This window comes from Eubalaena glacialis, chromosome 5, assembly GCF_028564815.1.
Source record: "Eubalaena glacialis isolate mEubGla1 chromosome 5, mEubGla1.1.hap2.+ XY, whole genome shotgun sequence".
NCBI classification, from domain to species: domain Eukaryota; kingdom Metazoa; phylum Chordata; class Mammalia; order Artiodactyla; family Balaenidae; genus Eubalaena; species Eubalaena glacialis.
Genome location: NC_083720.1, coordinates 66,009,716 through 66,027,293, shown reverse-complemented (window position 1 = coordinate 66,027,293; position 17,578 = coordinate 66,009,716). Strand labels below are relative to the sequence as shown.

The window sequence follows — 17,578 nt, the reverse complement described above, 5'->3', positions numbered from 1 at the left end:
GGATCTTAAAAGATCTTCATTTAGATAAATGAAATTAATTTTTATATTGAGTTAATAATCTTTGGTTTGATAATGGTTAAGTATTTAAGAAATGGATGAAATTGTAAATGTAAGTTTTGCTTTGAAATATTTTAGATGAGGTTTGGGGTAGGCATTGGATGGGGTTCTAGGTCTAGGGTTTCAATACATTGATATTTGTTGAAGCTGAATGATGGGGATTCACTATACTATTCCTATTTGCATAAAGTTTTGAAATTTTTCACTATTAGAAGATGAAGCCAAAACCCTTTAAACTGATCCACCCTTGCTCCTCCCTCCCCCATCTGTTCTCAGCAGTAGCCAGAATGCGTTTTTCAAACTCCCTCGTAACCTTTCTGACTACACTGAGTTGACCTTCCTGCTCCTCAATACCACTGCCTTAAAGCCTTCAAGTTGTCTTTCCCTTTGGAGTGACAGGTTATCTTCAAGTCTATAGTCCAGTGTTTTCAGTGAAGCCTACGTTGACCATCCTATTAATTGTGCTCATTCCTCATGCCCATCCTAGCATACCCTTACCCTGCTTCACTTGTTTTTGTCCATAGTATTTATAATGTAATATTAATAGTTTACTTTGTTGTGTATTGATTGTATGCTTTTTTCCTGCTAGAGTCTAACCTTCATGAGGATGTAGTCTTTTCTACACTGGGATACTCCAAGTAAAGAACCTGGAAAAATGTCTGGCACTTAGCTGTTTGCTGAGTGAATGGTTCCCAGATTGCCAGGGAGATTCAAGTTATGCAGATTCAGTAATAGTAATGGGAATAGAAAGATGTTTTGGAAGGTGTTGACAGAATTTGAGGGTTGAGGAAGTAATTTCCAAGTGGCAATATTGCAGAGGGATAGAGGTGTTACTGTTGAAGAGTGTCAGCATATAGGCGGTAGTAGCAGCTGTGGGAGTAAGTGTGATGCTCTCCAAGAGTGAAGTGGGTGGTGTGAGACCTTCACAGCATAACTATTGCAGTCTGGTTGAAGCTAAGGAGTTATTTCCATTCAGTAACTTGGATGTGGTAAATGAAAGTCTAGTTCTCCCCAGGGAAGACCTCCACGTTTTTCTGTGTTTACTATGGATAAGCACGTGTGTGTTTTTTCAATTTTGAGGTGTAGGAGTCCACGTTGTATAATCAGAAAACATATTCAGGAGTAAGTTACCCACTTGGCACACAGTTTGGGAGGATGGGGGAGGCAGTGTTGGGGCAGAACCCAGTTACAACACCAAACCCATTCACATTCCACAGTTCTTAAAACTGACCAGATTGTTAGTTAAATATAAATAATCAGCATAAACCGGTTTATTTGGAATAAATTACATCGAGAATTAAACACCTAGTCACAATGTACTGATCTCATTTTCCAGAGGCTCTTTAAACACCATAGTTGTGGTATTTCCATATATATTAGACTTTTTAGTGAAAGATTTGTTACATTGAATACAACAGTAATGTAACAATATACAAAGTAACACAAGCTACATTTTAAGATGATTTTCTTCCAAGTCTCAGAAAAGCTTAAATTTGAAGATCTTACCCTGTCAAAAGCTATCAACAGTTCCTAATTGACCCTTTATGATTTTAAAATGAGTTTAAGAAAAACCTGAATAGTAAATATAATTGATCATGAGCCAGATTTAAATGTTTACCTAGGGACTCTCGTATGATGATGGCTTAAACCAGTGGTTAAGACTGTGCTTCCACTTCAGGGGGCGGTAGGTTTGATCCCTGGTTGGGGAACTAAGATTCCCATATGGTGTGGCCAAAAAATAAGTTTAAAAAGAAAAAAAAAAGTAAAATAATTCCCAAGTGGCAAAAAAAAAAAGGTAAGCATTGGGTTAGGGACTTTACTATTTGCAAGAATTTATGGCAAGGCAACAAGTTTAAAAAAGGGGATCATAAGTCTTAAGCACTAAATGTAAAGACATAAAATAATGCTGTTTAGTGGACTTAACAAACCATGAGTACAAGATACTTTAATCAAAACACAAAGTAGAGACCATAAAAGCAAAATCTTAATTCTAAAGCTTTGTTATTCCTATGACTGAATATGCATTTCTTTTTCAAAACCTTGGATGTTCGAGGTTAAAGAGTTGATGAGTTACTCCAATGATAATCCGTAAAATTAAAATAATTGACTAGTTATTGTAATTGTGTATAGCCTCAAGCCCAATAACTAAGTGGTTCTCAAAAAAAATACAAAAAATTCCTTGGAAAACATAACCTAAAATCTGCTAAGTTTGAAGGAGGGGTGCAGTTGGAACAAGGAGAATAGAAGAACACATTTGCCAAATTTTACTATTTGAATTTGGCCAGCCAGATAGCAAATTGATGTCTCATCACTTTTGCATTTGTTTGAATTGACCAATTGTGTAATCTGTATCTTTGAAACTTAATGCTATTATCAATTAGTATCTCAGTTATGTAGGAAATAAGAGCTTTCCTTTATCTTTTTTTAAGATTTATTATATTTACCTATTTTGGGCTGCGTTTGGTCTTCGTTTTTTTTTTTTTTTAATTTTTATTTATTTATTTTTGGCTGTGTTGGGTCTTCGTTTCTGTGCGAGGGCTTTCTCTAGTTGCGGCAAGCGGGGGCCACTCTTCATCGCGGTGCGTGGGCCTCCCACTGTCGCGGCCTCTCGCGTTGCAGAGCACAAGCTCCAGACGCGCAGGCTCAGTAGTTGTGGTGCACGGGCCTAGTTGTTCCGCGGCATGTGGGATCTTCCCAGACCAGGGCTCGAACCCGTGTCCCCTGCATTGGCAGGCAGATTCTCAACTGCTGTGCCACCAGGGAAGCCCGGTTTTGTTTTTTTTTTTAATGAGTGTTTGCTCCTTTTTTAAAAATTAATTTATTTTTTGGCTGCGTTGGGTCTTTGTTGTGCGCGGGCTTTCTCTAGTTGGCGGCGAGCGGGGGCTACTCATTGCAGTGGCTTCTCTTGTTGCGGAGCATGGGCTCTAGGCGCGCAGGCTTTAGAAGGCAGGCTCAGTAGTTGTGGCACACGGGCTTAGTTGCTCTGCAGCATGTGGGATCTTCCCAGACCAGGGCTTGAGCCTGTGTCCCCTGCATTGGCAGGTGGATTCTTCACCACTGCACCACCAGGGAGGTCCCTCCTTTGACTCTTAAAGTCAAAATTCCAGGAGAGTAGACAATGGTTAGTTATTTAAATACTGACTCACCTAAAGAAAGAATGGGTATAAATGGGTTTAGATTCAGGTTATCTTCCAACATTGAGAATACAGTGAATGAATATTAAGCATAGAGTTCAAGAAAGTCAAACTGCAAATGCAGGTTTAAGAATTTACTTAATGCTAGTTTCAAAAGTTGCAATGTAAGAATAGTGTCAACTCATGCAGACCACCAACGTTCTGAATTGTGTCCAGAGAGACACAGTTGAGAGGTCCAGATATGGCTGCAGTCTACACCTTGAGAGGTCTCTATGTGCATGTGTCATAACAGTGAAGCACTTCAGGGGAGAGAGCAAGTCTTACGGGATAAATGGTCCTTTGGTAACTTGATAATTAAAAACTTTTCGTCTTTTTAGAATGTTTTAATTTTCCTAAGTATGCTACGTCTTGTCACCTCAGAAAATTCAAGTGAGGAATAATGTCAATTTGTCTAAAGAAGTTGCTGTGCGTGTACGGTGAGGTTGAGTGACTTCCCTGTCATCACAGGCAGTTGGGTCTAGCTCTCTTTAATCTTAGTCATCTGATCTTTAACATGAGAGAGTTTTGGAAATTAAATGTTATTTTAAAAAAATCATCTGGAAAAAGAGACCTCACAAAATTAGATGTTTTGTGAGTGCTTAATAATTTTAATTTTTATTGAGAAAAACTAAGGGATTGATGTGCTACAGTCTATACTGTAACTGGGTATAGACAAGCACTACTTACCCTATTTTTTCTTTCCATTTGAGAAACATCCTGACCAAAGGGGAAAGCACCTTGTTAGAAGTGACAGAATTTATCACTGACTATCCCATGTTACGAGTTAAATCTCTGCTATGGAGTCTTAACAAAGTTGCACTTTTTTCAAAACAATTTCTTTTATCATAAGTAGCTATTGGTATTCAGAAAAAAACTGCAGAATAATGATAGGAAACAGCTCATCAAATTCCATGAAACAATGTATCAGGTAATCCTCATACCTTACCGTCTAGGGAAGCCTTTACCTTAGATCCAAGAACTGAATTCACTGATGTTAACACCTAAGGGAAAATTTGAACCACACAGTGGAGACATCTATTGTCATTACCTTGGCTATCACTAATATCTCAAAACTGTCATTTTTCTGTAATGTAGGTGTATCTTCTGTAAGTTACCAGTATATGGAACTGGAGTGAATTTTAAAACTTTTCCATCATGCAGACAAATATTGTAGGATCAGCTTAGCTAAGAACTCTCGTGGCCTTTTTTTAATGGTATGTGTTGTAAGTTCTTTGCTTTCCAAAATTTTCTTCTCTTTCGCTTATGAAAAACGGTAATTGATAAAAGTAGAACCAGGGTAGAGAAGAAACAACATCCAAAGAATATCAGCGGTTTCTTCTGCACAAGAAGTAAGCAGACAATACACTCTGTGTTTCTTTGAGTCTGACTGCATCTAGGACTGCTGTTCTCAGAAAGGAAGCCATTGTTGCTGATCAGTTCGTTGTAAAACTGGATTGAGGATTTAGCTTTGAAATCAGATGTGAAGAATCCAAATCTGGGTCTAGATTTTTCTTCAGTCAGTTTGAATACATAATAGCCTTTGATTTTGATTTTATCAATCAAGTATGCTGAAAAATATCAGAAATGAACATTATTAATCACAAGTGGACTATAAAATATCTTTGAATAAGAATTTAGTTTTCATTGAAACAATCTGAAACTCGTGCCCATAAAATGTGATTTTCATTGAAGGTTTTTTTGACATTCTTTTATGATCTTAAGATGAAAATATGTGTAATGCTATAACTTTAAAAAGAAATTTGAAGTAAAACTTTGATCTATAATAATACAAAAACACCTGGAGGAAAAGCAGATTTAAGAATTGGAGCCAAGAAGCTCAAAGGACTTACTGTCACTTTTATTCCTAGTGTCAAAAGCAGAAAAACCATGCCTATTTGGCCTGATTTTAAATCTCAGATGTGCCCTTTGTGCTGCCCAATAACTACACTTGGTTTCCCCAGCCACTCACTCTAGCTCTCAACTTTTTTTTTTTTAAATAAATTTATTTATTTATTTTTATTTTTGGCTGTGTTGGGTCTTCTTTGCTGCGCGTGGGCTTTCTCTAGTTGTCGGCGAGCGGGGGCTACTCTTCGTTGTGCCTGTGCTCATTGCAGCGGCTTCTCTTGTTGTGGAGCACGAGCTCTAGGCACGCGGGCTTAGGTAGTTGTGGCTCGCGGGCTCTAGAGCACAGGCTCAGCAGTTGCGGCACACGGGCTTAGTTGGTCCGCGGCATGTGGGATCTTCCCGGACCAGGGCTTGTACCCGTCTCTCTTGCATTGGAAGGCGGCTTCTTAACCACTGCGCCACTAGGGAAGCCCTCTGCTCAACTTTTTCACACCTTCTTCCTGTCCTCAAACTGATAGCCCCTACTCTGTCATCCTTGCTTTGAAGTGATGACCTTCCTCCCTACTTCCGCTGAACTAAAGCTCTCAGAGGAGAACTTCAGTCTCCTATAATCACATCTACCCACCTACTGGCATTTGCACTGGTATTCTGCTTTCTCTCCTGTTACTATGGATGACCTATTCATGCTCCTGGAGGAAGCTGACTTCTCCACTTAGACATTCACTAAGTTTATTCTCTCTTGTCTACTCAAGGACATCGCTCCATTGTTCTTTCTCTTTTCTCATGTATTTTCCCTCACTACTGGATCATTTCCATATAAATATGCTATAACTTCTGGTATCTTAATAAGCAAAAACAACAACCTCCCTTGATTGCACATCCTCCTCTAGTTATCTTTTACAGCATTGGCTCCTGTTCAGTCTTTTTTTTTTTTTTTTTTTTTACTGGTTTCTCAGGGCTCAGCCCTCTTCTCTATGCTTGCTTTCTTAGTGATCTCCTTCAGCTTTATTGTTTTAAATACATCAATTTGCTCTTGATTCCCAAATTTGTGTCTCAGCCCCAGACCTCTCCTCTGAACCTGAGGTTCATATCTGTTAGCCTACTTGACATCTCTACTTGGACGTCTAAGAGACATCTCAAACTTAACCTGTGCACAACGAACAACTCATCTCCAAAAACCTGTTCCCCAACCTGATAAATGGCCACTCATCCTTTTAGTTACTCAAGCCAAAATGTTGGAATCATCTTTCTTCTCTCATACCCACATCCAATCCTGTTTGACTACCTTCAAAATACATCCAGAACCCGGCCACTTCTCACCATGTCCACTCTTAATAGCCTGATCCAATCCACTGTTATCCTTACACAGACCAGTGCAATTCTCCCTGTTTCAATTCTTGCTCCTTTACAGTGTATTCACAAAGAGTAACCAGAGTAATTCTTTTAAAGTGTGAGTTGGAGCATGTCACCCTTCTGTTTAAAACCTCCTAGAACCTTCCTATCTCACTCAAAGAGCCACAGTTCTTACAATGGTCTACTAAGCCTACCTGATTTGCCTCTTCCCTTACCTCCTTGACCTCATCTTCAATTACTTTCCCCCTTGCTCATTCTTTCTAACTATTCTGACCTCTTTCCTGATCCTCAAATAGGCCAGGCATGCTCCAACATCAGGGCTTTTGCATTTGCTCTTCTCTTACCTGGAACACTTCTTTAAGTAACTATCGGTTTGCTGCCTCACTTCTCTGAGGATCTTTGAGGTTCCCTAGCCACTCTATTTAGAATTGTAACCACTCCTGTCTCCCACCCTGAGGCACCCTCTTCTCTGCTGTTTTTTCTCCACAGACCTTTTCACCCCTGACATGCTATATCTTATACTTGTTTGTTGACTCTTATTCCAGAAAAATACAGGCTCCATAAAGGACAGTAATCTTTATTTTTGTTCAGTGGTGGCATAGTGCCCAGAACAGTTTTTGCCCATACTAGGTGCTCAATAAATATTTGTCAAATAAATGAATAAATTTCTAGGAACTTTTTGCAGCTTCAACAAATTGATCATGAACATTTAAAAATAATATTTTTTAAAAATGCGATAGTAACCAATGCTGGGAAGAGTACGTGAGATAAGCATTCTCAAACACTGCTGTTTATAATATATGATCCAATAATTCCATGTTGGAGAATCCATCCCAAGGAGATCATTAGAAATGAAGACAAAAATTTATATACAAAGATGCCTATTTTTTAGTAGTTAAAACACCTAAGTATCAAACATTAGAGGGGTGGCTAAGTACACTGAGATATGTCCCTATAATGAGATATTAAGGAACCATTAAAATAATGTTAACAAGGAACTTTTTTTTTTTTAATTAATTTATTTATGGCTGTGTTGGGTCTTTGTTTCTGTGCGAGGGCTTTCTCTAGTTGTGGCAAGCGGGGGCCACTCTTCATCGCGGTGCGCGCGGGCCTCTCACTATCGCGGCCTCTCTTGTTGCGGAGCACAGGCTCCAGACGCACAGGCTCAGTAATTGTGGCTCACGGGCCCAGTTGCTCTGCGGCATGTGGGATCTTCCCAGACCAGGGCTCGAACCCGTGTCCCCTGCCTTGGCAGGCAGATTCTCAACCACTGCGCCACCAGGGAAGCCCAACAAGGAACTTTTAATGACAGAGAACATATTTATAATGTGATATTAAGAAAAAAGTTGGCTACAAGACTATATTATAGTATGAGCTCAATTGTATTAATGATATCTAGTCAGCACGAGTCTAGGCACTTTTTTCGGGGGAGTAAGATTTCAGGTTTTTAAAAGTATTTTTCTATACTTGCCATATTTCCCATAGTGAGCTGACACTGTCATTAATGAACCTGTTCCCCTCATTCTTCTGTGCATATTATCTGGGAATGTCATACTTCACTGTATCTGAAATAGCCCCTGAACCTCACCTTTCAAAGCCTCCTGAATGTATTTCTCTAAGTAGTGTTTTCGGAGTTCATCATTTTCCAGAGACTGGTCGTCGATGCCACTGGCCGTGATGTAAACATCCACGTCTCCATAGTTCCTCCGGATCCACTTCAGCACCTTGCGCTCTCCCCAGGGTATCACGGCCAGGCGGGTGGGGGAGCTCAGGCAGGTGATGTCCTGCAGAAACTGGATGTCCCTGTCCGCGTCGTAGTTGCTGCCGTTCTGCCGCTCGTGCATCACGAACCTGGTGGTGAAGTGGTTCAGGGCGTAGAAGTCTGCAGTGCCCTTGACCAGCCTCCTTTCCTCCTCGGTGAACTGAGGCAGTGCGGAGCGCGTGAGCCCTTGCCTATTCTTGGAGGTGATGTACTCCCTCATGGCCAACGGGTAGTCCCCGGTCTTGAAGAGGGGCTCTGCGAACCAGGCGATTTCGAACTGGAGGAAGCGCTCGGCCGCCTTCCAGTGCGAGTCTGCATAGGGATTGGCGGGTTCGGCCCAGTCCGAGTGCAGAGACAGCGACACAACCCCACGCTGTGCAGGCCTGTACTGCTGGTCGTAGAGGTGCCAGGCCAGGGCATGGGCGATCATCAGGTGGTGGGCTGCCCAGTAGGTGTCGTTACTAGAGCGGTCGTAGATGTCACTCAGCCGGTTAGGCTCGTTGATGGTGATCCAGAGCTTCACGAGGTCCCCCAGCTCCTGGAAACACAGGTCGGCATAGTCCTGGAAGGCCTTGGTCGTTGACCGGTTCAGCCACCCTCCGCTGTGCAGCAGAGGCGCGGGGAGGCCTAGGTGGGCGTGGGTTGGATAGTACAACGTGACCATTGAGGAGATGTTGAGCTTCAGTCCCTCACTGACCACACACCTGTAGTACCTCAGAGCCTGTCGGTTAACCGTGGACAGGTTGCCAGTGGGAAGGATTGAGGGCCAGTCCAGAGCAAACCTGTAGTGGGTGACTTTCATTCTTGCCAACATCTCAAGCTGTCTTTTGACACTGACAAAATCCGTGCATTGAGCTGGTCGTGTTTTCAGCCTCACTCCTTCCACTCGGTGCAACAGTCTGTTGCCCGTCACATTCCACACATACAGGTGAGGATCGCTGAACTGTGGGGAGGAAGCCACCGACTCTGGCTGTGAAAAGCAAGCACATTCAGGTAAAGCACACCCTGGCAGATAGACTCGGCATACATCCTCTGAGAAGAAGAAGAGCCTGATCTTATTTTGCCTCTCACTGACAATAGAGAAAATAAATGATGCACATGTCCTTCATAACAACATATGTCTTCCTGCTATTCTGGCGATGTCAGAAAAAAGGCCTGATGGCTTATCCTCCCTCTCAGCCCTTGAAATTTACTGGGGAGACCAGAAAATGTAGAGAAGGAACTACACCCAGGGCTTGCCTTGGAAAACAAGTTGTCTTTCAGAAAACACTGAGAAGGGACTTCGCTGGTGGGACAGAGGTTAAGAATCTGCCTGCCAAGGCGGGGGACATGGGTTCAAGCCCTGGTCCGGGAAGATCCCACATGCCGTGGAGCAACTTAGCCCGTGCGCCACAACTACTGAGCCTGCTCACCTAGAGCCCGTGCTCTGCAACAAGAGAAGCCACCGCAGTGAGAAGCCCGTGCACTGCAACGAAGAGTAGCCCCTGCTTGCTGCAACTAGAGAAAGCCCGTGCGCAGCAACAAAGACCCAACACAGCCAAAAATAAATAATAAATAAATAAATTAATTAATTAAAAAAGAAAGAAAACACTGAGAAGCTGTTTTCCAGTTCGTTGGTCCTAAAACCCCAGTAATGTAGTGGGAGGTCTCATGTGATTCTGTTCAAATGCATCAGGAAATTGGCTTAGTCCTCTCAGTTAAAAGGAATCACAAAAGATGGACCTTCCAAACCGTGCCATAAATTGAAGGCAAAGTTAACATTCCAGTTGTTGAGGATTTCACTGAGATCAGCACTTGGGGTTAGAGGGGGCTGGTTGACCCCAGCCACGGTTCCTAAAAGAGGACAGTGGGACAGGGTGGGGAATGACCCCTTGCATTTGCTGAAGGCATCTCTCTAACGCCTCTTATTTGAAAAGTCCAAGTGGTATCACATGTGCATCATTCTGTTTCTCCCCCACCCATGTGCCTGTGAGAACAAAGCATTTATTCATCTAAAGGGAGAATATTCAACACCCTCCTTACATAAGGTACTTGAACTATGAAAAGAGAGGACCCTGAAATAACCGCCAGAAACTCCCAAGTTGACTCTTGGATCTGATGGCGTCCCATTCCCTGCCCCTCCACCAGGGAGAGAGCCCTGGACTCCTGTTCTAATTCTGTCCCTTTAAAACTCAAGGCTTGGCAACTCTGTATAGTGACAGAGCAATCTCACGCACCTCACAGGTGTGCTGTGAGAAGTCTGTGATCTGGGCAACTGCTCTGTCAACTCTAAAGCACTCTACAAACATAAGGTACTTATAACTTGGGTTTAGTTTTCCTTGCAATAATTGCCTGCTAGGCCCTTGAGTCTAAATTAAAACAGAAAAGGGCTTAAGAAAAACATATCCAAATTCAAGCTTAATTAAAAAAAAGTAAAAGTTCTGAACTTGTTTTAAAGTGCTTTTTCTTCCCATGACTGAATTTAAATACACCTGGAATAAATGGGTAATTAACCTTTGGTAAATATTTTCCCTCTAATTGTTTTCTCGTGTGTCATCCTTCATAGTCTAATTACAAAATCATATCATTCCCACTTGCCATCTGCCAGCCAGTTATCTAGAACATTAAACTGAGAGAACATTGATCATGTGAGCATGAAGGTAAATCTGTACATAATTATTAGAGTAAAATCCTCCTAGCCTAGATGGTCAGTTTCAATGTTTTGACATCTCAGAGCATCATGATATTGAAAGTGTATTTACAAAGGGAAATCTTGCCATAAGGTAAGGCAAGATCAAATGAAAAATCTCTTACTTTTTTTTTTTTTTTGGCTGAGGCACGGTTTGCAGGATCTTAGTTCCCTGACGTGGGATTGAACCGGGCCATGGCAGTGAAAGCACCGACTCCTAACCACTGGACTGCCAGGGAATTCCCCAAATCTGTCTTACTTTAAAAAATCTCCAGAAAGCGTTAGTCTTAGCCAGTGTGTGATTAATCTGCCGATAGAAATAGTTAAAGTATTGCACCCTGATCTCAACCCTGGCTCCCAGAGCTTGGTTCTAAAGTTCTATTTTCCACTAAAAGGATCCTGGGGTTTTTGGAGTAATGGCTTTTTCCAGATCTGGGGCAGGAAAAGAATGAAGTGATGCTGGTACATCTTGTGCCAGAAAAATAAGGAAGTGCTTAAAAACTGAAAGGGAAATGTCAAAAAGACACAGGAGCAGCTTGAAAGAGTCCCGTTGGCCAAATTTGAGAAAATTTGAGTATCAAAAGGCCCAATGAAACAATGACAACAATGAATTATAACACATTGAATTTAAAAGAATTCACCAAATAAATATAGAAGGAATAATCTAATTAGAAATTCACCATTTTGCAATCTACAAAGTAATCATTAATTCAGGCAAGGTTATTGTATCAATGTTAAGACCATTGGTTAAATGTTGTTGGGGAACAGGATATTTATACAGTCTCAAAGTATCACCATCAGATTAATTCTTAATTACAAATGGAAAAGGTACTTTTCAGTTAAGAGATCTGGCAAATGCCACCTTAACCAGGAAATCTGGTGACTATTACTTCAACTAATGTCTTCAGTAATGAAACAAACTGATTTTATGTGCCTCCTAATTTGATGTATGGGAAATACACAACATCATCTATGTAGTATTATTTCCAGAAATGGTTAACTAATCTAATAAAGAAACAGAGAAATCCATGAAACACGCTACAAGCATCTGGCCTGAACTCTTCAAAAATGTCAATACCAAGAGATTAGGGGGATTGCTCTGAATTAAAAGGCTAAAGATAACAACAAATATGTGTTCCTTGTTCATGATTAAAAAAAGTTTTTTTTGATCTATAAAGGACATTTTTGGGACATTTAGGAAAATTTGAATATGGATTGTATGTTGGATGATATTGAATAAATATTAAATATCCTGTGTATGATAATAGTATGAGATAGGAGAATGTCACTGTTCTTAGAAGACACATGCTGAAATATTTTGGGGTAAAGTATAATGATGTCTGCAACTTTTTAATGGTTCTAAAAGAGAGATAAACCAAACATGGCAACATGTTAACAATCAGCCAATCTTGATGAAGGGAATATGCGTGTTTATTGTACTAGTCTGAAATTTTTCAAAACAAAATGTTGGAGAAGAATATTGAAGGAAAAAAAGGTTGGAGGAAAATAAGATGTGTGTGGGTAGGCATAGCAATATTTTTAAAATGTTACTTTCACTTTATTAGTCTTCCTATAGAGAACATCTACTCTTTTGCCTACCCATCATCTATTCATACATCATCTGGCTGAGTTTTCAAAACGCACCCTAATTTTTCTTGGCAAACCACTCATCCTCACTCCTGGTTTAAGTTCAAGGGACGCTGACTCCTTGATGGGCTCCAGGTGTGAGCAAGAAACCCAGGCCTGGTTTATCACAGAATTACTTTCCCCTGACCCAGGTGATCAGCTCTTGCTCTGAGTAATAGGAGTAGGGTCCTCAGAGGGGGCAGACATTCACAGTGTCAAACACTGGGGAACAGATGGGTCTTCAGAGGAAGCAGGAACTTACAGTTTGGGTCATGTACAGGCTGGAACTCTTGTCTCCCCTGGGGCCTCTCTTTGCTGGGTCTGGAATTTTGGAAAATATAAACCTACTTGAAGTGGTATGGAAAAGATGGCCTGCGTGTGCCATGTGGAGGAGGAGATAGACACTTGGTAAGTAGGTGGCTCTCCAGGGGACACAAACTGAAGGTGAGTCACTGTGTTTATATTACTCTCTATATCTTTCCCCCTTTTATTACCTCTGAGCCTTTACTAAAGTCTTATTTAAATATCGGTAGGGGTTGAGATTCATAACTTGGCCCACTCATGGTTTGGGCCATTTTGTCTGGTCCTATCCCTTGCACATCTTGTTTTTCCATATGCTTCTAGAATACAAGTAATAGTGTGGTATTGTGGGGTCTTATAGCATAATGGTCGGGAGACAGACAAATCTGGGTAACCCGGACAAGTTATGTAACCTCCCTAAACTTCAGTTTCTTTGCCTATAAAATGAGGTGTGTTTTTTTTCTGAATTTTATTTTATTTATTTTTTATACAGCAGGTTCTTATTAGTTATCTATTTTATACATATTAGTGTATACATGTCAATCCCAATCTCCCAATTCGTCCCATCACCACCAACCCCCCTGCCACTTTCCTCTGTTGGTGTCCATACGTTTGTTCTCTACATCTGTGTCTCTTAAAATGAGGGTTTTAAGATTAAGTAGACAGGGACTTCCCTGGTGGTTCAGTGGTTAAGAATCTGCCTGCCAATGCAAGGGACATGGGTTCGAGCCCTGGTCCAGGGTTCGAGCCCTGGTCCAGGAAGATCCCACATGCTGCGGAGCAACTAAGCCCCTGCGCCACAACTACTGAGCCTGTGCTCTAGAACCCGAGAGCCACAACTACTGAGCCTGCACGCCTAGAGTCTGTGTTTTGCAACAAAGAGAAGCCACCACAGTGAGAAGCCTGCACACCACAACGAAGAGTACCCCCTGCTCGCTGCAACTAGAGAAAGCCTGCACACAGCAACGAAGACACAACACAGCCAAAAATAAATAAATAAAATTAAAAAAAAGATTAAGTAGACAGAATGCACATACATACAGTAGTTAAGTGCTTGGTACATAGTAGGAGCTTCAAAAAATAGTTATTATTATTTTGGAAAGAGCATTGTGCATCTGGGGGCTTGAAGTTTGCCTGCTACAGTTCTGCCACTATTTGTGTTACCTTGGGCAGGCAAGTCACTTAGGCCTCAATTATTAATTGATGGGTCTTACTTTCCTCAGCTATAAAATGAAGGATTTGGAGTAAGAGGTTTCGAAGGGCTCACCTGGCTCTAAAAGTTGACCTTATTCATGCACTATGCATTGAGCACCTGCCATGTGCCTGACATTGCTCTAGTAAGGCATACAGCAGGCAGTAAAGCCTCAAACGTCTCCACTTCTTGCGGAGAAAGTTTGCATTCTAGTAGGGGAAGACAGATGATCAGTAAGAAAAATGTGTAAAGTGGTTATCAGGGGCTGGGGGTGGGGGAAATGGGGAGATGCCGGTTGAAGGGCACAAACTTCCAGTTATAATATTAACATGTTCTGGGGGTCTGTTGTACAGCATGGTGACTATAGTTAATAATACTGTATTATATACTTGAAAGTTACTAAGAGAGTAGATCTGAAATTTTCTCACCACAAAAAAAGAAATGGGAATTGCGTGTGATGGTATGGAAGTGATAGCTAATGCCATAGTGGTAATGATTTTGTAATATATAACCGTATCAAATCAACACATTGTACTCCTCAAATTTACACAATATTGTATGTCAATTGTATCTCAGTAAAGCTGGAGAAAAAAGGGAAATGTGTAATGTACATAGTATGCTAGAGAGTGATGAATGCTATGTAGGAAAATAGAGCAGGAAGGGGGAATGTGCACTGACAGTGATGGAGTTATGCTTTTTGGAGTGGAGGGAAGCCTTATTGAGAAGGTGACATCTGAGTAAACATCTGAAGAAGGTGAGGAATGAGACAAGTCAGGAGGCCCCACTGGGGTATAAAGACCTCATAAGGCAAATAACCCAAATTTATCAAATAAGAGGAATCACTTAAATAAAAGGTCACTAACAATTTGCTTTTGACAAAACAAAAATCTAGGGAATTCCTGGTGTTCCAGTGGTTAGGACTCCGTGCTTTCACTGCTGAGGGCGTGGGTTCAACCCCTGGACTAAAATCCTGCAAGCTGTGCAGCCCAGCCAAAAAAATTTTTTTAAAAATCTATAAAATTATTTTCCCTTAATTTTGACACTACTAACAAATGCCTCTCACAAAAATGACTGTAAGTTCCCTCTAGACTGTACACAACTTGAGGGCAGTATGAAAAGCTCTCAGTAAGCATGAATTCTTCTTTTCCTCTTCCTTCCTCTTTCCCCAACTTCCCCTCATAACCTCCAAGTGATCATGGTATTTGGTATTGTCTGACAGCTATCTCCTAGATGTCACTGAGTAAAGTGAAAGAAAATATTGTGTACTACTTGCACCACTTTATAGTTAATTTATAAGTAGCCACTTACCTTAAGGACAGATTCAGTGACGCCCCAGGAGAAATCACAGGGAAACTGACCCTGCACATCTGGTGTGGACTCTTTCAAAGTGAAACCATTTTCATGTATGATCTGTTTATAGTAACGTGCTGAAGACTTAGGCTTTCTTTCTTTTTGTTTACTATTAAAATCCACATAAAATAATCCTCGGCGAGTGGTGTAAGCATCCTGCCATTCAAAGCCATCCAGGAGGGACCAGGCAGTGTAACCAAACACTCGTATTTCATCAAACTTGATTGCTGCACAGAAGGAAAAAAGCAGAGATGTTCAAAGGACTACACACTCTGGTTCATGTTTACGACTTCACTAATGACATGCCAGGGGCAGCATATTGTGAAAGCAACCTTTTTCCTAATTCGCAGGCCCAATATATCAAATAGAAAATTTATTTTTATATTTGAAAAGGGGCAGTTATTTTCATCTAGAGTGGTCTTCCCAAGTGAATGACACAGTTAAAGGATAAAATTTAAAATATTCCTGAGATTTAGTGTGCAAATCTGTGTCAGAGGACTTCCCTGGTGGCACAGTGGTTAAGAATCCGCCTGCCCATGCAGGGGACGTGGGTTCAATCCCTGGTCTGGGAAGATCCCACATGCTGCGGAGCAACTAAGCCTGTGCGCCACAACTACTGAGCCTGCGTTCTAGAGCCCGCATGCCACAACTACTGAAGCCCGTGTGCCTAGAGCCCATGCTCCACAACAAGAGAAGCCACCCCAGTGAGAAGCCCGTGCACCACAAAGAAGAGTAGCCTCCGCTCGTAGCAACTAGAGAAAGCCTGCATGCAGCAACGAAGACCCAATGCAGCCAAAAATAAATAAATAAATAAACAAACAAATAAATAAATAAATAGCAGTTGAGGATTTATAAGAAGAAAAAAAAAAAACAAGTAAAATACTGAATTGAAATAGTTAAAAAAAAAAAAGATCTGTGTCAGAGGGCATGGTAATTTCCAGAACCCTTTGGGACCAATGTAGATGTCTGCTCATGACCAAGAGTTTCTCATTTCAACCTTGGGTTGGTTCCTATTTGTGGACAAACTATCTTCTGTGAAACAATCCTCAGGGACTGAAATATCAGCTTTGAGAATGAGCATATGTGAATGTAGATTTAAGGAGGAGAAGGAAGCACAGTGATGCAAGAGAACAAGAACTGACTGGGCCGAGGGGCATGAGGGGAGAGGACTTGCTCTACTGTGCTCCTGGGACAGGGCTATTGGGCAAGTTTCTCGATCTCTGTTTCCTCATTTGTAAATAGAGAAGTTTGGAAAAGATGATCTCTCAGGAACTTTCTAGCTTTAAATTCAATAACTTTTAGGAACTAGATAAAAATGAAATATGCAATATAAACAACAAATATCCCAATCAAGCATGAACCATTTTTCTTTTCTTAAAAGCTTTCATTTTCTCATGGTAATGTCTCATTTCTGCACTTTGTGGGTTTTATCACTGATATTCTTTTCCTAAAAGGTGGAGTCAATGTCAAGGGAATTGATGTCAAGAGATTCTGATGTGGGACTTCCCTAGTGGTCCAGTGGTTGGGACTCTGTGCTTCCACTGCAGGGGGCGTGGGTTCCATCCCTGGTCGGGGAATTAGGGTCCTGTATGCCGCATGGCACGGCCAAAAAAAAGGGGTTCCAATGAAATAAATATATTTCAGCAGGCCGTGGTTCTAGTCTCTCTGGTGTCATAGGGTCCTGAGGAGAGGTGGAATGGTAACGTCTGGGGAATGACACCACTTTTGCCAAAGTGCTTGGCATTTGGCCCGGGCCCTGTGGGCAGAGTCCTCTGCTCTGGAGGCCCCCATGTGCATGCGCCCCGTGGCTGGGCAAGGCTCTATTCCATGTGCTCCTCCTGCAAGTTGGGACAGCACGTCTTGCTCTCCCTGAGGACCCTCCCTGAACACTCTCTTCTGCAGAACCAGGGATTTTTCTCCAAGCTTGTGACATTTTTTTTTCTTTTGGCCATGCTGTGCCACTTTCGGGACCTTAGTTCCCTGACCAGGGATCGAACCCGGGCCCTCAGCAGTGAAAGCCACGAGTCCTAACCACTGGGCCTCCAGGGAATTCCCTCCAAGCTTGTGATTTCTAAAGAGAGCTACAGAGTTGTAGAAAGATCCACTGAGAATTTCTTTATATAGGAGAGAAATGGAGCCCAACTCTGTAGGGGACAGAACATCATAATTCGAGCTTGTCCTCTGCTCCATTATTTCAGTCAGCCACCTGCAGATGTCACTACCTGAGTAAAGGAAAAGGAATGAGGGGATGG

At 41.6% G+C, this 17,578-nt stretch overlaps 1 protein-coding gene across 1 annotated transcript in view; it reads right to left on the bottom strand.

The window, feature by feature from the left end:
- Positions 1–4,415: 4,415 nt before the first annotated feature.
- The window catches only part of KLB (klotho beta), a 34,465-nt gene continuing 21,302 nt past the window's right edge, over positions 4,416–17,578 (bottom strand). The window contains 3 exon segments of the mRNA XM_061191003.1: positions 4,416–4,798; positions 8,017–9,160; positions 15,285–15,553. Of these exon segments, the coding sequence (XP_061046986.1) occupies positions 4,416–4,798; positions 8,017–9,160; positions 15,285–15,553 (1,796 nt within the window).